Consider the following 22,861-nt stretch of genomic DNA (forward strand, 5'->3'; position numbering starts at 1 on the left):
TATCAATAGACATCCAGTCTGCACGTAAAAATCCAGTTGGCAGAGCCCGTGGTCTAGTGGTAACTCTCCTGGCGTAGACACATGTATAATCCTCTCTCTATCGGAGACCGGGGTTCAATTCCCACTCCTAACCCTTCAGTCTGTTTTCCCCCACCCTCCTGTATCACCTCTGATTTACTCCCTCGCTAAATAAAACGCGTGAAAATACCCTAAGTATATATTTAAAAGCAAGAATTCCAGTCTGAAATGGAGTGTTTACAAACTAACAATATATAGGCGGTCTAAGAGTGTGACACTGTATCTCAAACTATTTTCCTTGCTCCTGTTGTGTACCTTGAAACCAGGTCAGGCCTAAATGGTGCGTGAAAATAGAGCCCTGTGTGTAAACAGTTGCACCCAACACAAAGCTTGATAAAAGTGCCTTGAGATTGCTGGGAATGGTTCCATAAACAAATTAGTGCAAATAGAAGGTAAGAACAAAGGTTGGTTATGGTAGGCCTAAACTGTGCTCTACTGGTCAATGATGTGTGTGTGGTCATGATAGTTTAATTATTATTATTTTTTTAAAGTTAAACATCTCTGTCCAGTATTACACAATGAATCAAGTTTTTGAGTTTTGACAGTATATTGGTTTAGTTAGTCACAAACAAGTTTCACTTAGTTTGAATGCACAGGTTAATTTTTTGCAAGAATACGTTCATTGATGAGTTACGTTAAATGTAGGACTGACACAAAATCAGTGTGTGTGTTGTTGAGTTAAAAGGGCTCCTTGATTCATTTACATGCTGCAAGTATTGGTACTTACCTACTATCTATTAACTTAATTTCATCTCATTACATGATTTGCTATATTCAATCTGTTCAATACCAATATCCCCCTAAAGCATGTTTGTGTATACACCATTCTAGTATACCATCCTGTTTGCAATGATTGAAGATCATGAACAGATCAACTTTCACATTTTGAACATACCCATAACAATTGTATTATTTTCTTGAGGGACTTTTTTGGTGTGCGGTTACTTTTTAAACACAAGGACAATGTATCACTCAAAACGTGCCGTAAAAAGGGTAATTTGTGCCAATACCTGGGGAAGTGGTGAGGATACAACAGGCACATGAGGTAACCAACCTTTATCCTCAGGGTTTTTCTCACAGGTTTCTGTTGTTGTTGCAATTTACGTTAACGCACCATGGATGACATGTCCGTGTGTCATGCAAGGTGTAAACTAAGCTAAGATTCTCTTTTTGTCACAGGATTAAATATGACCTAAAAGATCAACATACTGACATAGGGAGAATGTTGCCTCGAAAGAGTATCACCAAAAAGTTGGTTCATTAAGCGCTTTACCAAACACTTCCTCTAACTGTGTACTAAAAAAAAACAAATAAACCCGTCATTCAGTATGTCCTATGCATGTCCTGGTGTCACTAAAACAGGTGTGTATTTTTACCAACGCTTTCATATACAGCACGTATAAAGACACACAGGTATTTATCTGAATCCTGTATAATAAAGTATTTGCATGAAACACACTGAATACACAGAAGCAATGTCACGCCCTGGCCTTAGTATTCTGTGTTTTCTTTATTATTTTGGTCAGGCCAGGGTGTGACATGGGTTATTTATGTGGTGTGTTTTGTCTTGTTTTTTGTTGTTGTAGGTATCGGGATTGTGGTATAGTGGGGTTATCTAGAAAAGTCTATGGCTGTCTGGAGTGGTTCTCAATCAGAGGCAGGTGTTTAGGTTTTCACGGTTCTTGTTTTGTATTGTTCGTGTTTATTCTTTTATTAAACATGAATCGAAATAACCACGCTGCATTTTGGTCCTCCTCTCCTTTGACGGAAGAAAACCGTAACAAGCATGCAGATATCATGATTGTTATTTACTTGTATTGGGTCAGGTGAAACACACTGAATAAACAGAAGCATGCAGATATCATGATTGTTATTTACTTGAATTGGGTCAGGTGAAACTGAACATCAAATGCACAGTAGTTGACAACAGCAAATCCACTTCCGTACATTTAACTCTGAAGGTGTTTAAATGTAACACTTTCAGTGCCCATATTAGTTCCTCTGAATCCAGTGTTAAATTAACACTTTCGAGTGTTGAAAAAAGAACACTGCCTTTAGAGTTAATTTGTTAATGATAATAATAATGATGAGAATGATAATAATTATGATAATGATATAAATATGATGATAATAATAATGATTATAATAATAATGATACTATTGATAATAATAATGACAATAATGATAACGATAATGAAAATAATAATAATGATACCGATAATAATAATAATGATGATGATAATAATTATGACAATGCTAATAATAACAATGATAACAATGACAGGGCCTGAGGCACCCCACTGTACCTTCTTGGGCCTGAGCTCCACATTGGTGATCCGGGACGGGTCCACCACTGGTTTTGGCCTCCTCAGGATGTCGATGACGCTCTGCCACTGGGGCGGCAGGCCCACGAAGCACCCCTGCACTGCGTCGAATGACGTGTGGACCCGGTGCTCAAAGTCCTGTGGCGCCGAGATCTCCGGCCTCCGCTTCTTTTTCCGCCGGAACATGACGAGACAGCTGGTGAGGGCCGGGAAGGAGGAGGGCTGGGGAAAGCAAAGGGGAACCCTGTTACCACACGACGTCAACAGCTTCTCAGCCAAAGCCATTGTGGCAGTATATCAAGAACACACACACACTGACAAAGACTCTCTTTCGGTAGTGACACGCTCAAGCAGACATGCAGGGAAAGATACCCTCTGGTAAGTTGCAGTCAATGGGAAAAGACGCGTGTCACAGGGTTGATGCTTAAGTGAATACATTGCATTCAATGAGGTAAGGTAATCACAATATGGATGCATAGACAAAGCCATCACAGAAATGACACCCTCCCTCCCTCTCCATCTCTTTCTCCCTCCTCTCTCTATATTTCTTTCTCTCTCTCTCTCTCCTTCCATTCTCTCTCTCCTTCTTTCCCCCTCCCTCTAATCTATGTATTTTTCTCTCTCTCTCTCGCCCCTCTCTCACTCCCACCTCGCTCGCCCTTCTCTTTCTCCCACCTCTCTCGCCCTTCTCTCACTCCCACCTCTCTCGCACCTCTCTCTCTCACACCTCTCTCGCCCTCTCTCTCTCCCACCTCTCACCCTCTCTCACTCCCACCTCTCTCACCCCTCTCTCACTCCCACCTTGCTCGCCCACCTCACTCGCTCTTCTCTCTCGCCCACCTCTTATTGGTATGGTAAACGTGTTAACATTGGCAAATCAAGTGAAATAGATAATAAACAAAAATGAAATAAACCAGAAAAAAGTGTACATTAAACATTACACTCACAAAAGTTCTAAAACAATAAAGACATTTCAAATGTCATATGATGTGCAAATAGTTAAAGTACAAAATAAACATAAATAGAGCCAAATAGCATTCTAGTTGGCTCTGTTTTTGGTTGATTATTTTCAATGTTTCAAGTAATTATCTTTTTGATTTCTCTTGATTTGGTTGGGTGGAATTGTGTTGCTGTCCTGTGGGGTCTGTTTGTGAACAGAGCCCCAGGACCAGCTTGTTAGGGGACCCTTCTCCAGGTTCATCTCTCTGTAGGTGATAGCTATGTTATTGGCAGGTTTGGGAATCTTGTCCTTTAAGGTGGTTGTAGAATTTAACGGCTCTTTTCTGGATTTTGATCATTAGCAGGTACCGGCCTAATTCTCCTCTGCATTATTTGGTGTTTTGCATTGTACATAGAGGATATTTGTGCATAATTCTGCATGCAGAGTCTCAATTTGGTATTTATCCCATTTTGTGAATTCTTGGTTGGTGAGCGGACCCCAAACCTCACAACCAGAAAGGGCAATGGGTTCTATAACTGATTCAAGTAGCCAGATCCTAATTGGTATGTCGAATTTGATGTTCCTTTTGATGGCATAGAAGGCCCTTCTTGCCTTGTCTCTCAGATCACTCACAGCTTTGTGGAAGTTACCTGTGGCGCTGATGTTTAGGCCAGGGTATGTATAGTTTTTTGTGTGCTCTAGTGCAACGGTGTCTAGATGGAATTTATATTTGTGGTCCTGGCAACTGGACCTTTTTTGGAACACCATTATTATTGTCTTACTGAGAATTACTGTCAGGGCCCTGGTCTGACACAATCTGTGCAGAAGATCTAGGTGATGTAGGCCTTCCTTGGTTAGGGAAAGAAGCACCAGCTCATCAGCAAACAGCAGACATTTGAATTCAGATTCTAGTAGGGTGAGGCCGGGTGCTGCAGACTGTTCCCGTACCCTCGCCAATTCGTTGTAGATTGGGGTGATCAGTCCTTGGTTCCAAATATTGGGGAAGATGATAGAGCTGAGGATGATGTTAAAAAGTATTAAGTATTGGAATTTGTGGTCTGTATAATCATTATCATTTCATTTAGGACACCATCAACTCCACAGGCCTTTTTGGGTTGGAGGGTTTGTATTTCGTCCTGTAGCTCATTCAACGTACCTCGAGAATCCAGTGGGTTCTGGTAGTATTTAATAGTTGGTTCTAAGATTTGTATGATCATGTAAATGTTTTTGCTGTTTGTTCTTTGTTATAAAAGATTGGAGAAGTGGTTTATCCATACATCTCCATGTTGGATAGATTACCCTTCGTGTTGCTGTTTGTTAGAGTCTATGGATTCTTCAATGACATTGAGCTGATTTCTGACGTTCTGTTCCTTCTTTTTCTGTCGTGTATTTCTGTATTGTTTTAGTGATACAACACAGTGAAGGCTCAAGTTTTCTGGGTCTCTGGGTTTTGGTTGGACAGGTTTCTCAATTTATTTCTTAGGTTTTTGTATTCTTTATCAAACCATTTGTCATTGTTGTTAATTTTCATTTTTTTTCATTTTTAGATTTGATAGGAAAGCTGAGAGGTCAAATATACTGTTTATGTTTTCTACTGCCAAGTTTACACCTTCACTATTAAAGTGAACCGTTTTGTTCAGGAAGTTTAGTTTTTTCGGTACGTTTACACAATAATTTCCTTCAATATAGCATTTCTTAATATTATTCAGTTCCTTTGGATTTGATGCCTCATGATTGAGTATTGCTCTGTTCAAGTAGACTGCGATTTTGCTGGGATTTTGCTCCTCTCTCTCTCGGAGTAAAGATGTGGAGATGAAGCAAGGGTTAGGGTTAGGGTTGAATTCCCCCTCTCCCACTACATGGTAGAAAGGTAGGCCTCACTTGAAGCCTGGCCTAGAGTTAATGTGCTTTTGAGTGACATCGGTAGAACAGTTGAGGCTAGAAACAAAATTCACACGGGATCGTTCAACAGACGCTTCCGATGAACGCAAGCCTAGATCTGTGAAATGAACTCTTCACAGAGAACAAGGCTTTTCTTCCATGGAAAAGCCTTACCTACAGCTCATAAGCATGAAAAATGAAGCCCCTGTTGACTGTGATTGAACCGTCCTTGCAAAAAAAACAAATTGTGACCATATAGGGATGCCCTGTATTAAGGTTCAGCTTCCTGTGGCAAACAGAAAGTGTCTTATTTCATATTCAACATGGTCCTTCATTCTTTCCCTGCAGTTACACAAAAACACTGTCTTCCATCCTCTATAGAACGGTCATTTCTGAAGAACGTACAGTCTTGAAAGGGGACCGTTAAAGAGTGTCCCCAGTAGGCTGTACATTGAATTTCAGCTTCCTGCGATTACAGGAAGTGACTGAATTGGGGGTCATAGGGGTAATGGAGTAAAACAAGTTTAAATGTTGGGTTCTTCCATATTGTAGTCCAAAACTGTATGTAAAAACTGCAGATTGCCCCTTTAATGATTAGGAGGGAAAATATAAACTGGCCTTAGATCAGTTTATAGGGTCAACTTCCCAACTCTATCTCCTTCTGTTAGCACAACGATAATGGTCCCGTTTAAGCCATTACTACACTACATAATCAGTCACCCACCACAGCATTACTACACATGCTATTGTTAGCTGTCTGTCACTTTCTGCACTAAGAAGCACTGCTAGGACGGGCACCTGAGCGTGATTGTTCTGTTAGGGTTTCAAGGCCGTTTTCCCCAGACCCAGATTAAGCTGGTTCCTGGACTAAAAAGCACTTCCATAGGATATTCTCCACTGAGTGTGTTTTTTAGCCCAGGAGTTAGGGTTTGAAAAGATTTCAGCATCAATGACACAATAGGCGACCTGTCATAACCTAGAAAAAAACGGATGGGAAGACGCTGTGCTGTCTTAACCAGTGGAGATGGATTGATCTCCAGAGAGTATAGAGAGGATGTGAATTTGGTAGTTGTTTACTGCTTCTTCAAATGACAGACATGACTTTAGCACTTCCAGGAAGCCTTTAAGGTTTTGACCACGTGTGTATGCACAAGGTTGAGCTTACATGTGCATGCACGCAGGACTAGTCAATGGTATGTCTTGTAAACCTGTACAAACCACAGGCCCTACTTTCCTGGCTATGTTTTTCATAAACGATTGTGCAACAAACTACGATAAGTTTCTTTGAAACTTACATGTCCTACTTCATACCAAAAAACAAACTATCAACAGTTTCTCACTAAATGTTGAAAAGGCTCTGAAACCACGATCAAGCTAATTATTTCTACATCATATTATAAGACAGGGAGTTCTGGTCCTGACTGCTCCACTTCTCAATAAATAGTAAAACAAATCCCTGGATTACAACATGTAACATAAAGATCGTCCTTTTCAAAAGGACGGAAACAGTAAGTTGATATGGTAACAGTATGTGTGACATAACAAAAACCTTTCTGAAGATGTTAAGTGTACAGTAGACAGACATAAGATCCGCCCATCAGGGGTGTGTTCATTAGAAATCAAACGGAAGCAAACAGCCGAAATGGACATAAGAAACACTTGTTTTTCTGTTGCAAAATGTTTTTGGTACTGTGTGCTCTTAATGAAAACACTCCAGATCTACAGTGATCATTCATGTGACATGAATTATCAAGATTATTAGCATATCTGACATTACCCAGATGCCGATTTGCTGTTATATCTGATTCATCACTGATTCATCACTGTGAATCCAAAACAATATTTCACTGTCACTTTTCCTTTCTATGTCCAGCTTGGCACTGCATAACTTCACCTCCACTGAAAAAAGCAACCAAAACTGCTACCAGTGTTGTACTCTCTGTAAGTACCAGAATTTACCGTTTGCCAATCCACATAGACAAATATCATCTAGATACCTGTAGAAACATATAATATACAGTATAATATATACTTTAGAAAGAAAATGTATCCATGTGAGAGACACAGACTTTATTGAAGACTCATAGGTCATATGATTGAGTGTATTCTGACCCAGGAGTGTGAAGGTGAACTCTGTCTCTGCCTGGCCGGTTCCCCTCACTCCACTGGGATTCTCTGCCTCTAACCCTATTACAGGGGCTGAGTCACTGGCTTACTGGTGCTCTTCCATGCTGTCCCTAGGGAGGGGTGTGTCACTTGAGTGGGTTGAGGCACTAACGTGATCTTCCTGTCCAGGTTCGTGCCGTGGGGGAGATCTTCGTGGGCTATACTCAGCCTCGTCTCAGGGTAGTAAGTTGGTGGTTTGCGGAGTTGGCCCAGTCTAGGGGTATCGTTGGACGGGGCCAGTGTCTCCCGACTCCTCCTGTCTCAGCCTCCAGTATCTATGCTGGAATAGTTTGTGCTGGGGGGCTAGAGTCAGTCTGTTATATCTGGAGTAATTCTCCTGTCTTATCTGGTGTCCTGTATGAATTTAAGGATGCTCCCTCTAATTCTCTCTCTCTCTCCCGGAGGACCTGAGCCCTGGGACCATGCCACAGGACTACCTGGCCTGATGACTCCTTGCTGTCCCAAGTCCACCTGGTCGTGCTGCTGCTCCAGTTTCAGCTGTTCTGCCAGCGGTTTTAGAACCCTGACCTGTTCACCGGACATGCTACCTTGTCCCGGACCTGCTGTTTTCGACTCACTCTCTCTACCGTGCCTGCTGTCGCTAACTCTGAAAGCTCTGAATGCCATTCTACAGAGTTTTTCCTAGCCACCGAGCTTCTACATCCGCATTACTTGCAGTTTGGGGTTTTAGGCGGGGTTTCTGTACAGCACTTTGTGACATCGGCAGATGTAAAAAGGGCTTCATTAATATATTTGATTGATTGATTGATCATTCGGGCATTGTTACTTCCCCAAATGACGGTGTGATAATGGCTCTGGAGGGGATGGCTGTCGTTTTACGGTCTCCTAACCAACTGCCCTATTTTGTTTATTTTTTTCGCATTGTTTGTAGCTCATTTTGTACATGTTGCTGCTACTGTTTCTTGTGACCGAAAAGAGCTTCTGGACATCAGAACAGTGATTACTCACCTCGAACTGGACTAAGATTTTTTTTTATGAGTCCGACGCGAAGGATGTACTGCTTCGTCGAGGCAAGGCCCAGATCCCTGTCATTTGCATGAAGAAAAGACGGAGAAAAAGAGGGAGGGCGGGGTGCCTTGTAATAATTTGCCAACCGGTGGGTTAAACCACCACTACCGTCCATATAATTGGCCAACGTGCAAGCATTGGAAAACAAACGGGACATTCTACGATTAAGACTATCCTACCAACGGGACAGTAAAAACGGTAATATCTTATGTTTCACCGAGACGTGGCTAAACGACGACACAGATTATATAGAGCTGGCTGGCTTCTCCATGCATCGGCAGGACAGAGCAGCTACTTCTGAGAAGACGAGGGGCGAACGTGTATGTCTAATTGTCAATAACTGCTGGTGCACAATGTCTAATATTAAAGAAGTCTTGAGGTAGAATACCTCATGATAAGCTGTAGACCACACTATCTACCAAGAGAGTTCATATCTATATTATTCATAGCCATCTATTTACCACCACAAACCGATGCTAGCACTAAGACCGCACTCAACGAGCTGTATAAGGCCATAAGCAAACAAGAAAATGCTCATCCTGACATTGCGCTCCTAGTGGCCGGGGACTTTAATGCTGGCAAACTTAAATCCGTTTTATCTAATTTCTACCAGCATTTCACATTTCACAAAAACTCTAGACTACCTTTACTCCACACACAGACACAAATACAAAGCTCTCAATCGCCCTCCATTTGGTAAATCTGACTATAATTCTATCCTCCTGATTCCTGCTTTCAAGCAACAACTAAAGCAGGAAGTACCAGTGACTCGCTCAATACGGAAGTGGTCAGATGACGCGGATGCTACGCTTCAAGACTGTTTTGCTAGCAAAGAATGGAATATGTTCCCGGGATTCATCCAATGGCATTGAGGAGTATAACACCTCAGTCACCGGCTTCATCAATAAGTGCATCGACATGGATTACAAGCAACATTCGCACCGAGCGAAAGGCTAGAGCTGCTGCTTTCAAGGAGCGGGACACTAATTAGGACGCTTATAAGAAATCCCGCTATGCCTTACTACACCGGCTCTGATGCTCATGAGATGTGGCAGGGCTTGAAAACTATTACAGACTGCAAAAGGGAAACACAGCCACGAGCTGCCCAGTGACGCGAGCCAACCAGACGAGCTAAATGCCTTTTATTCCCGTTTCGAGCATGCATGAGAGCCCCAGCTGTTCCGTACGACTGTGTGATCACGCTCTCTGTAGCCGATGTGAGCAAGACCTTTAAACAGTTCAACATTCACAAAGCGGCCTCCCGCCGCAGTGCTAGCTGTGCCACTAGAGATCCTGGTTCTAGTCCAGGCTATGTCGTAGCCGGCCGCGACCGGGAGACCCATTGGGCGGCGCACAATTGGCCCAGCGTTGTCCGGATCACGGGAGGGTTTGGCCGGCAGGCATGATCTTCTCCCATCGTGCACTAGCAGCTCCTGGGGTGGGCCGGGCGCTATGCACGCTGACACGGTTGTCAGGTGTATGGTGTTTCCTCCGACACATTGGTGCGGCTGGCTTCCGGGTTAACCGGACATTGTGTCAAGAAGAAGTGCGGCTTGGTTGTGTTTCAGAGGGTGCACGGCTCTCGACCTTCGACTCTCCCTAGTTTGTTTGGGAGTTGCAGCGATGGGACAATACTGTACCAATTGGATACCATGAAATTGGGTAGAAAAAAATATATACAAATAATAAACATTCACAAGGTCGCAGGGCCAGACGGATTACATGCTTGGACAAACTGGCAAGTGTCTTTACTGACATTTTCAACCGAGTCTATAATACCTATATGACTCAAACAGGCCAGATCCTCAAAAAGTTCTACAGCTGCACCATCGAGAGCATCCTGACCAGTTGCATCACTGCCTGGTATGGCAACTGCTCGACATTTGACCGTAAAGCGCTACAGAGGGTAGTGCGACGGCCCAGTACATCACGGGGGCCAAGCTTCCTGACATCCAGGACCTCTATACCAGGTGATGTCAGAGGAAGGCCCAACAAATTGTCAATGACTCCAGTCACCCAAGTCATAGACTGTTCTCTTTGCTACCGCACGGCAAGCATTATGGAAGCTCCAAGTCTAGGACCAAAAGACTCAACAGCTTCTACTCCCAAGCCATAAGACTCTGCTAAACAATTAATCAAATGGCCACCCAATCTATTTTAAATTGACCCTCCACTTTTGTGTTTACACTGCTGCTACCCACTGTTCATTATCTATGCATAGTCATTTTAAAAATGACCAAAAGTAACCTGTACCCCTGCACATTGACTCGGTACCGGTACCCCCTGTATATTGTAATGTCATTTTCTTGTTACTTTTTATTTTTTAAATATTTTTTTTACTTTAGTTTATTTAGTAAATATTTTCTTAACTCCATTTCTTGAACTGCATTGTTGCTTAAGGGCTTGTCAGTACGCATTTCACGGTAAGGTCTACACCTGTATTCGACGCATGTGATAAATACAATTTGATTTGACAAAAAGAAGGGATGTAGTTTGCTCCCTGCACCTGATAATTGCAGACAAGAATGGCATTTATAAATGCCAAAATGTGACACTTTGATCAACTGTTCAAGGCCCACATTGTCATCACTCTGCCATGGGCTAGAATGGTCACACCACCCCTCTTTTGTTGTTTAGTGGTACAGTCCATGACTTAGAAGTGCTGGTTGGTGTGTCTCCAAGTCCAGGTAGGGTTGGCAGATGCAACATAACATCTCACTAAAGTAGGTAAGTCAATATTTATCTAAGGTCGGAAAGTAAACTAAGGGAGCTGTCCCGAGAAGTGGGATATTGAAATGACACATTCACTCTGAGCTAAACGGTTGTCTCAGTCTCACTTACTGCACTGTACTGAATGTACAGAAGAGGTTACATTTTGAACGAAGGTCAAGGTTACAGTTACAACAACTAAACATGGTCAACAAAACATTTATTATTCGATTTTTTGTCATGGTTCAGTCATGCCACTGAACCAGGGGTTTATTCTAATAGTATTTCAGTACTCCTACCAACATGAATCTTTCTCTAAACTGGCCGTACTACACTAATGTCCCTTCACTCAGCCCTCTCTCATAGTTGCTTCTCATTAAAGCACACTATTCACAAGATCAGAGGGGTCGTCACAGTAACATGTTATGACACTATACATAACTGATTCTGCTACCCTCATGAGCAAAGTGTTCTGAATAAAAGTTCTGTGCGGGACATCTGAGAATGAAACTGACAACATTTCAACATTTCAAGTAAATTAATTATATTAATTAAAAGGGGAGGTTCATTAATTTATCTCCAATGATGGAATGTTCAATTCTTGAATTGAGATGAATGGCTTAACTTTATTTCAAAGCTACCTACATAAGGACTTCATAGCACAAATACTTATTTTATCATGTACTCATTCTCCATGTTTCATATAAAATATATTGATTATAATGTACAGTTTCCATATCTGGTGTCAAACATCACATAATAAACAGATGAGCCACAGATCTCGGGACATGCTGCAGTTGAAGTATAAATATTGTCAAGAAACAAGCGTCTTCTGGAGGCTAGAGAAGAGAGGAAGCTGTGTTGAGTCTTACCTGTCTTTACCGTAGTCTTGGGTCTTCTGCCTCTCTTAGTCCCTTTTTAATCCCGGACGAGCGAGGGCTTTCTGTCCAACGTCTGTCTGTCCGTCTACCCTTAACCCACCACTGGGGTCTTAATGATTCTCGACCTGGAAGGGAAAGAATTGCTTAGATGAAACAAATGTTATTTTCTTTCCCTCTCCCTCGCTTTATATCCCTCCTACTGTTTGATCTGCGGGTGTGGTGGAGGAGACAGAGAGACAAGAAATTAGATCTAGAATAGTGTCGCTCATCTGCCGCTGCGAAGGATCTCTTCCACTCCTCTAACTGGCTTGATCCAGAGTGTAGATAGTGGAGGCTAATGGATAATAATGTGTCATGGGATCCCTGTTCAAGTCGATTTATTACACTTGATTTATCCCCAAGGGCCAATTATTTCTGGGATTTAACAGGCATGGCATGCAGACAACACATGATAACAGGATAAATACATCTCCTACAACATATGCCATACTGTTCGTTGCATGAACAATATGTTGACTATTTCATTGTTATTAGAAAGATGTGCAATTATGAGTATTCAGGAGATGTACTTCAATGTGCAAACAGCAAAAACACATCTGTTTCTCCAAGTGGCCATGGTATGAGTCTCAAATGCAGTGGTGTAAAGTACTTAAGTGGTACTTTAAAGTACCAAAAGTTTTTTTCTGGGGTACCTGTACTTAACCTATTTATATTTTTTGACAACTTCTACTTTTACTTCACTCCATTCCTATAGAAAATAATGTACTTTTTACTCCATACATTTTCTCCTGACACCTAAAAGTTACATTTTGAAAGCTTAGCAGGACAGGAAAATGGTCCAATTCACACACTTATCAAGAGAACATCCCTGGTCATCCCCACTGCCTCTGATCTGGCGGACTCACTAAACACAAATGCTTTGTTTGTAAATTATGTCTGAGTGTTGGAGTGTGCCCCAGGCTATCCGTATATTTAAAATTAAAATTGTGCCTGGTTTGCTTAATATAAGCAATTTGAAATGATTTATACTTTTTTACTTTTGATACTTAAGTACATTTTAAAGTATATTTTTTTGCAATTACATTTACTTTTGATACTTAAGTACATTTTAAACCAAATAGTTTTAGATATATATAATATTTTACTGGGTGACTTTTCACTTTTCTATTAATGAATCTAATGCCTTACTTATTCCCACCACTGCCCAAATGACACCATATTCCCTACAAAGTGCACTACTAAGTAGTGCAATACATAGGGAATACAATTCTATTTGGTATGCGCTCATGGTGAGTCATTGTCACACTGTAGAAGATAAGACTTATTGGGCCAATATCTCATCATGTAGACAAATACAGATTGTGCAGGAAGTACACTTCAGAGGATGAAACCAAACACCAAAATAAATGAATTGACCATAAACCTACAGGGTAGATGATCCTGGAGAGAGACTGGAGCCTGCAGGATACGGTGCACATATACCAAAGAGAGGAAAGCAGAAGAGAGAGGAAGAGACCGAGAGAGAGAGAGAGAGAGAGAGAAAGAGAGAAAGAGAGAAAGAGGGGGAGAGAGAGAGAGAAAGAAAGAGAGAGGGCGGGAGAGAGAGAGTGGGAGAGAGAGAGAGGAAGAGAGAGAGAGAGGGAGGGAGAGAGAGAGAGCGGAAGAGGGAGGGAGAGAGAGAGAGCGGAAGAGAGAGAGAGAGAGAGAGAGAGAGAGGGCGGAAGAGAGAGAGCGAGAGAGAGGGCGAAAGAGAGAGAGAGAGAGAGAGGCAGAGAGAGAGGAAGAGAGAGAGAGAGAGAGAGAGAGAGAGAGAGAGAGAGAGGAAGAGAGAGAGGAAGAGAGGAAGAGAGAGAGAGAGAGGAATGTCTGCTTTTTCATGATTCCAGTTATGATGCACGGTTCAGAGTTGTTGTTGTCATGACAACTCCTTCAAAAGAGTAAAACAGCAAATAATTCCAGTTTCAGATCATGAATAGGCTAAAAATTTCACCGCTTAGAATCTGTCTCTACAGCGGAGCTTTGGATTGGTATGAAAGCTAGTTCCTTTGACATGACAACATACAGTGAGCCAGGTGCTCCTGGGATGGTTGTTGACGTTTTGAGTAATGTCTCCACTCACTGGTGGGGGGGGGGGGGGGTGATGTCATTTCACCAGGAAAGGTCATCCACAGTTATTTTGGTTGGAGGATACCAGGGTAGCATTCATTAGGGCACACACCTTAGACAAACGTCTTGCGATGGAAAATGAAAAAAAAGACTGTTTCTTACTTGACAAGTTCAGGTAGTCCCTTCCTGTTTAGTGGGTTTTCCTCTGTTTGGTGCTTAATGAACATGACCCAGGCGTTCCACAGACCAAACAGGTTCAAGGGGATCTGGGACATCTCTTGGTCTTTGTGTTCATGTCACAGTCAGTAATCTAAGTCAGGGTTTCCCAAACTCGGTCCTGAGTTGATTATTTGAATTAGCTGTGTAATGCTAAGGCAAAAAAAAACATGCACCTAGGGGGTGCAAACTAAGATGGAGTCTGAGACCGAGTTTGAGTCTGCTTCTAACTATTCATGTAGGAAATGACTTCATAGTGACTCGCATAGCTTGTAGTATTATATTTACAAGAGGAAAGGACCCCCCCACCATATCATTAGCAATGAACTAGTAATAATATTTCAAGCTATTATATACCTCAAATTATATCATCACACCGTCCAGCTGGCGACCAAAGTCAGCTTGCCGGCACACGGCCCGCCACAAGGAGTCCATAGAGCGCACTGGGACAAGTAAATCCCTGCCGGCCACATCCTAACCTGGACGATGCTGGGCCAATTCTGCGCCACCTCATGGGTCTCCTGGTCACGGCCGGCTGTGACACAGCCCGGGATCAAACTCGGGTCTGTATTGACGTTGAAAGGTTAAAGTTGTTAACTTTTTTTCATGTCCTTGTCACAACTGACAGAGTTTGAGATAGGTCACCTGTCGTTCCTCTGTCATGTCCTTGTTACCACTGACAGAGTTTGAGATAGGTCACCTGTTGTTCCTCTGTCATGTCCTTGTTACCACTGACAGAGTTTGAGATAGGTCACCTGTTGTTCCTCTGTCATGTCCTTGTTACCACTGAAAGAGTTAGAGATAGGTCACCTGTCGTTCCTCTGTCATGTCCTTGTCACAACTGACAGAGTTTGAGATAGGTCACCTGTCGTTCCTCTGTCATGTCCTTGTTACCACTGACAGAGTTTGAGATAGGTCACCTGTCGTTCCTCTGTCATGTCCTTGTCACAACTGACAGAGTTTGAGATAGGTCACCTGTCGTTCCTCTGTCATGTCCTTGTTACCACTGACAGAGTTTGAGATAGGTCACCTGTCGTTCCTCTGTCATGTCCTTGTTACCACTGACAGAGTTTGAGATAGGTCACCTGTTGTTCCTCTGTCATGTCCTTGTTACCACTGAAAGAGTTAGAGATAGGTCACCTGTCGTTCCTCTGTCATGTCCTTGTCACAACTGACAGAGTTTGAGATAGGTCACCTGTCGTTCCTCTGTCATGTCCTTGTTACCACTGACAGAGTTAGAGATAGGTCACCTGTCGTTCCTCTGTCATGTCCTTGTCACAACTGACAGAGTTTGAGATAGGTCACCTGTCGTTCCTCTGTCATGTCCTTGTTACCACTGACAGAGTTTGAGATAGGTCACCTGTCGTTCCTCTGTCATGTCCTTGTTACCACTGACAGAGTTTGAGATAGGTCACCTGTCGTTCCTCTGTCATGTCCTTGTTACCACTGACAGAGTTTGAGATAGGTCACCTGTCGTTCCTCTGTCATGTCCTTGTTACCACTGACAGAGTTTGAGATAGGTCACCTGTCGTTCCTCTGTCATGTCCTTGTTACCACTGACAGAGTTTGAGATAGGTCACCTGTCGTTCCTCTGTCATGTCCTTGTTACCACTGACAGAGTTTGAGATAGGTCACCTGTCGTTCCTCTGTCATGTCCTTGTTACCACTGACAGAGTTTGAGATAGGTCACCTGTCGTTCCTCTGTCATGTCCTTGTTACCACTGACAGAGTTTGAGATAGGTCACCTGTCGTTCCTCTGTCATGTCCTTGTCACCACTGACAGAGTTTGAGATAGGTCACCTGTCGTTCCTCTGTCATGTCCTTGTCACCACTGACAGAGTTTGAGATAGGTCACCTGTCGTTCCTCTGTCATGTCCTTGTCACCACTGACAGAGTTTGAGATAGGTCACCTGTCGTTCCTCTGTCATGTCCTTGTTACCACTGACAGAGTTTGAGATAGGTCACCTGTCGTTCCTCTGTCATGTCCTTGTTACCACTGACAGAGTTTGAGATAGGTCACCTGTCGTTCCTCTGTCATGTCCTTGTCACAACTGACAGAGTTTGAGATAGGTCACCTGTCGTTCCTCTGTCATGTCCTTGTCACCACTGACAGAGTTTGAGATAGGTCACCTGTCGTTCCTCTGTCATGTCCTTGTCACCACTGACAGAGTTTGAGATAGGTCACCTGTCGTTCCTCTGTCATGTCCTTGTCACCACTGACAGAGTTTGAGATAGGTCACCTGTCGTTCCTCTGTCATGTCCTTGTCACCACTGACAGAGTTTGAGATAGGTCACCTGTTGTTCCTCTGTCATGTCCTTGTTACCACTGACAGAGTTTGAGATAGGTCACCTGTCGTTCCTCTGTCATGTCCTTGTCACCACTGACAGAGTTTGAGATAGGTCACCTGTTGTTCCTCTGTCATGTCCTTGTCACCACTGACAGAGTCATGTTAACCATACAGAACACCTAAGTAGCTTTTCATTTGAACTTTCATCTTTTCCCCTCTCTCTCTTTTTGCTGTACAGTGTCCTGGATGTTTTGAAAGGTGCTTAAATATATGTATAATATTATTATCATTGAAACCCATCATTCATATTGTACGGACAAACCCCCTAAGATGTGGTATAGTAACCAGTAGAAAAACATATGTTTGATGCTAACTTGAAGGATTTAGGATCTATGCCTTTGACACCACCGCTATGTGAGATTTGTGAGGTTTTCCTTTATACTATTGCTGTAGGACTAAATACCTGAGGAGTCCATGCTCCTTACAGGCTGCATGACCAGACATCTCTGAGATGCCTCACTATTCAAAACAACGCATATCCAACTCAACTGAGCTGCCAACAGCCAGTTGAACTGCCAACAACTCAACTGCCAACACCCAGTGTTCAACTAACAAGTTGACTGTTGAAATGTGCAGCAGCCTAGGCTTGTCATGAAGAATGCAGATATTTAAAAAAGAATGTAGTTAAATTGGGACTGGTGAACTACAATGTGCTTTCGGAGTTTGGCACTGATCAGGAGTCAGCTGTAGTTATTGTATTAAGTCACATCCTGTCCAATAGTGGTAGTGGTGGTACCGCACAGATATCAACCTGACTAAATATCAATGTATCTTAAATGGGTTAACTGGTGTGTTGATTACAGCATTGGTGAAAAGCCAAAAGAATAGTGCCAATTTAAACAGGGGTATATTCACTAAGAACCAAACGGAACCGAACGGAAGCAAAATGTTGAAATGAGGGACTAAGATGAACTTGTCCCATTTGAAATGCTTGTTTTTGTTACAAGAAGTGTTCAGTTGTAAAACGTTTTGCTATGGTTTGGACTAATGAATACACCCGAGGTAGGTAACAGATAAGTAACAGTACCCAAGCACAGTATCAGTGCCCCAGTAACCACCTGTTTCTTGCTTTTGTGAATCCTGAAGTGAAAATAGAGGATAAACCCTCTATTGAAATGTATCCCTTTTCCATTGTACACTGTCCTCCACCCAAGAAAGGCACTGTCCTCCACCCAAAACATGCACTGTCCTCCACCCAAGACATGCACTGTCCTCCACCCAAAACATGCACTGTCCTCCACCCAAGACATGCACTGTCCTCTACCCAAAACATGCACTGTCCTCCACCCAAAACATGCACTGTCCTCTACCCAAGACATGCACTGTCCTCCACCCAAGACATGCACTGTCCTCCACCCAAAACATGCACTGTCCTCCACCCAAAACATGCACTGTCCTCCACCCAAAACATGCACTGTCCTCCACCCAAGACATGCACTGTCCTCCACCCAAGACATGCACTGTCCTCCACCCAAAACATGCACTGTCCTCTACCCAAGACATGCACTGTCCTCTACCCAAAACATGCACTGTCCTCTACCCAAGACATGCACTGTCCTCTACCCAAGACATGCACTGTCCTCCACCCAAAACATGCACTGTCCTCTACCCAAGACATGCACTGTCCTCCACCCAAAACATGCACTGTCCTCTAACCAAGACATGCACTGTCCTCTACCCAAGACATGCACTGTCCTCCACCCAAAACATGCACTGTCCTCTACCCAAAACATGCACTGTCCTCTACCCAAGACATGCACTGTCCTCTACCCAAGACATGCACTGTCCTCCACCCAAAACATGCACTGTCCTCTACCCAAAACATGCACTGTCCTCTACCCAAAACATGCACTGTCCTCTACCCAAGACATGCACTGTCCTCTACCCAAAACATGCACTGTCCTCTACCCAAGACATGCACTGTCCTCTACCCAAGACATGCACTGTCCTCTACCCAAAACATGCACTGTCCTCTACCCAAGACATGCACTGTCCTCTACCCAAGACATGCACTGTCCTCTACCCAAGACATGCACTGTCCTCTACCCAAGACATGCACTGTCCTCCACCCAAGACATGCACTGTCCTCTACCCAAGACCTGCCTGTCCTCTAAGACAATAATTATATTCAATAATCAATTGAAGTGTTGGTTCTATTTGTTTGATCTTCATTTCTGAAGCCAAACATCCCACGTTTTGTTCCATCTGATCTATGTTCAATTCAGCGTTAGGGGTCAATAAAAAAAAGTTTACCAAATGTACCCCATTTGTACCCCAAATGTACCCCAACATTGATTTGAACATGAATCAGATTAAACATAACTTGGGATGTTTTACTTCCTGAATTGACCGCAATTTACCCTGATTCAAATGTCAGCTCAAGCACCAGATAGAGTTGCAGTACTCCAATCTCTGTACAATGACTGGCAGAGCTACATAATGAGCTACTGTATGCCTTCCAACAGTGTTCATTGTAGCAGCCTGATGCCTTGTCTGTATCGTTGCGTATCAGAAGCAACCCTTTTTAAAACACACCAAAGAGAGACTCAGAGAAGAAGAAGACCAGAAGTCATTCCCACTACCAGCTCAGGGACAGTCCCTTCAGGCAGTAGTACCCTGTTGGATCTCTCTCTCTATTCTGGCCTGGCACTGTTGTTGGAAAACTGCATGGTTCAATGCTCGGCTCTCAAATTCTGTAAAATGAACAGAGGTACTTGCTAGAGCGGGTTCTAAGAGAGACGAGAGAGATGGTGAGCAGAAGCAGCAATTTCAGTTCAATTTTTTCACTCACCTGGTGGGAAGGGGTTTAGCTTCTTTGCGGGGCAGGTGAGGGGAGAGGGGGAGAGGGATTGGACCGGATCGGTGGATAAAGCTGGTTCCTCTGTGGCATGACGATGACCTATCTGTTCCTCCTTAGTTTACTCTATTCTAACGCTTGCCGTTTTGCCACATGGTCTGTAATGACTCCTCTCTCTCCTCCCCCTCTTCACCTAGCCAATGGAGCGTAGCTTTTTTTTTTTCTTTGTCCAACTCGCTCGCTTCTACCTCACAGCGCCTCCTCCCTTCCCCCGCCAAACCCCTGTCTCACCTCTTTCCTACAGGTAAGAGAGAGGATGAGAAGAAGAGGAATCTGAGACAGAAAACAGCTCTTTAAAAAATATTAGAAAATAGTAACTAACACAAGAGGAATCAAATAAAATACACAAGAATGTTGCTATAAATACAGGGAGTAACAGTACCAGATCAATGTGTAGAGGTACACTATATGACCAAAAGTATGTGGACGCTTATCGAACATCTCATTCCAAAATCATGGGCATTAATATGGAGTTGGTCCCCACTTTGCTGCTATAACAGCCTCCACTCTTCTGGGAAGGCTTTCCACTAGATGTTGGAACGTTGCTGCTATAACAGCCTCCACTCTTCTGGGAAGGCTTTCCACTAGATGTTGGAACGTTGCTGCAGGGACTTGCTTCCATTTAGCCACAAGAGCATTAGTGAGGTCGGGCACCAATGTTGGGCGATAAGGCCTGACTCACAGTCGGCATTCCAATTCATCCCAAAGGTGTCTGATGGGGTTGAGGTCAGGGCTGTGTGCAGAGCAGTCAAGTTCTTCGACACCTATCTAAACAAATCCTTTATTTATTGAAATTTTACCCCTTTTACTCCCCAATTTCGTGGTATCCAATTGTTTAGTAGCTACTATCTTGTCTCATCGCTAAAACTCCCGTACGGGCTCGGGAGAGACGAAGGTTGAGAGTCATGCGTCCTCCGATACACAACCCAAAGAAGCCGCAATGCTTCTTAACACAGCGCCATCCAACCCGGAAGCCAGCCGCACCAATGTGTCGGAGGAAACAACGTGCACCTGGCAACCTTGGTTAGTGCGCACTGCGCCCGGCCCGCCACAGGAGTCGCTGGTGCGCGATGAGACAAGGATTTCCCTACCGGCCAAACCCTCCCTAACCCGGACGAAACTAGGCCAATTGTGCGTCGCCCCACGGACCTCCCGGTCGCGGCCGGTTACGGCAGAGCCTGGGCGCGAACCCAGAGTCTCTGGTGGCACAGCTGGCGCTGAACAAATCCTTTCTGTATGGACCTCGCTTTGTGCACGGGTGCAATGTCATGCTGAAACTGTTGCCCCAAAGTTGGAAGCACAGAATCATCTAGAATGTCATTTTATGCTGTAGTGTTAAGATTTACCTTCACTAAGGGGTCTAGCCTGAACCATGAAAAACAGCCCCAGACCATTATTCCTCCTCCACCAAACTCTACAGTTGGCACTATGCATTGGGGCAGGTAGCATTTGCATGGCATCCGCCAAACCCAGATTCGTCCGTCGGACTGCCAGATGGTGAAGCGTCACTCATCACTCCAGAGAATGAGTTTCCACTGCTCCAGAGTCCAATGACGGCGAGCTTGACGCCACTCCATCCGACGCTGAATATTGCGCATGTTGATTTTAGGCTTGTATGCGGCTGCTCGGCCATGGAAACCCATTTCATGAAGCTCCCAACGAACAGTTCTTGTGCTGACTTTGTTTCCAGAGGCAGTTTGGAACTCGGTAGTGAGTGTTGCAACCGAAGACAGAATATTTCTACTCGTTCAGCCCTTGGCGGTCCCGTTCTGTGAGCTTGTGTGGCCTACCACTTTGCAGCTGAGCCGTTGTTGCTCCTAGATGTTTCCACTTCACAATAACAGCACTTACAGTTGACCGGGGGCAGCTGTAGCAGGGCAGAAATTTTACGAACTGACTTGATGGACAGGTGGCATCCTATGACGGTGCCACGTTGAAAGTCACTGAGCTCTTCAATAAGGTCATTCTAATGTCAATGTTTGTCTATGGAGACTGCATGGCTGTGTGCTCAGTTTAATACACCTGTCAGCAATGGGTACGGCTGAAATACCCGAATCCACATACACTATATATATACAAAAGTATGTACATAAAGGCAGGGTAAAATGACCAGGCATCACGATAGATAACAATAACAGTAAAATGACCAGGCATCACGATAGATAACAATAACAGTAAAATGACCAGGCATCACGATAGATAACCATAACAGTAAAATGAAGAACAGAGTAGCAGCAGCAAATGATGAGAGTAGAAGTGTGTATGTATGTATGTGTGTTGTGTGTGTATGTATGTATGTATGTATGTGTGTTGTGTATGTGTGTGTTGTGTATGTGTGTGTTGTGTATGTATGTATGTGTATGTATGTATGTGTGTTGTGTATGTATGTATGTATGTATGTATGTGTGTTGTGTATGTATGTATGTGTTGTGTATGTATGTATGTATGTATGTATGTGTGTTGTGTATGTATGTATGTATGTATGTATGTATGTATGTATGTATGTATGTATGTATGTATGTATGTATGTATGTATGTATGTATGTATGTATGTATGTATGTATGTATGTATGTATGTGTGTGTGTTGTGTATGTATGTATGTGTGTATGTGTATGTATGTATGTATGTATGTATGTATGTATGTATGTATGTATGTATGTATGTATGTATGTATGTATGTATGTATGTATGTATGTATGTATGTATGTATGTATGTATGTATGTATGTATGTTGTGTATGTATGTATATGTGTATGTATGTGTATTGTGTATGTATGTATGTATGTATGTATGTGTGTGATGTGTCCGCGTACGAAGTGTTGGAATGTGTGTGGGAGTGAAAGTGTAGTGTGTGTGAATGATTGTGTATATATAGTCTAGTGAGTGTGTATATGGTGTGTATGTACAGTTGAAGTCAGAAGTTTACATACACTTAGGTTGGAGTCATTAAAACAAGTTTTTCAACCACTCCACAAATATCTTGTTAACAAACTATAGTTTTGACAAGTCGATTAGGACATCTATTTTGTGCATGACAAGTAATTTTTCCAACAATTGTTTACAGACAGATTATTTCACTTATAATTCACTGTATCACAATTCCAGTGGGTCAGAAGTTTACATACACTAAGTTTACTGTGCCTTTAAACAGCTTGGAAAATTCCAGAAAATGATGTCATGGCTTTAGAAGCTTCTGATAGGATAATTGACATCATTTGAGTCAATTGGAGGTGTACCTGTGGATGTATTTGAAGGCCTACCTTCAAACTCAGTGCCTCTTTGCTTGACATCATGGGAAAATTAAAAGAAATCAGCCAAGACCTCA

General features: G+C 43.1%; 1 protein-coding gene across 2 annotated transcripts in view; it reads right to left on the minus strand.

Annotated features, from left to right (window-relative positions):
- LOC109900524 (serine/threonine-protein kinase PAK 6) overlaps positions 1-22,861 on the minus strand; it is a 40,304-nt gene that overhangs the window by 12,611 nt on the left and 4,832 nt on the right. Inside the window, exons 1-3 of one of the 2 annotated variants that reach the window (XM_031836895.1) lie at positions 19,470-19,751; positions 12,000-12,133; positions 2,385-2,624 (exon numbers count right to left, since the gene is read on the minus strand). In XM_031836895.1, the coding sequence (XP_031692755.1) occupies positions 2,385-2,588 (204 nt within the window). In that variant the 5' untranslated portion in view covers positions 2,589-2,624; positions 12,000-12,133; positions 19,470-19,751. Of the gene's footprint in view, positions 1-2,384; positions 2,625-11,999; positions 12,134-19,469; positions 19,752-22,861 lie in introns of those variants that run through there. The other variant, XM_020496181.2, reaches the window with a different exon arrangement.

Source organism: Oncorhynchus kisutch, linkage group LG12, assembly GCF_002021735.2.
Source record: "Oncorhynchus kisutch isolate 150728-3 linkage group LG12, Okis_V2, whole genome shotgun sequence".
Lineage (NCBI taxonomy): Eukaryota > Metazoa > Chordata > Actinopteri > Salmoniformes > Salmonidae > Oncorhynchus > Oncorhynchus kisutch.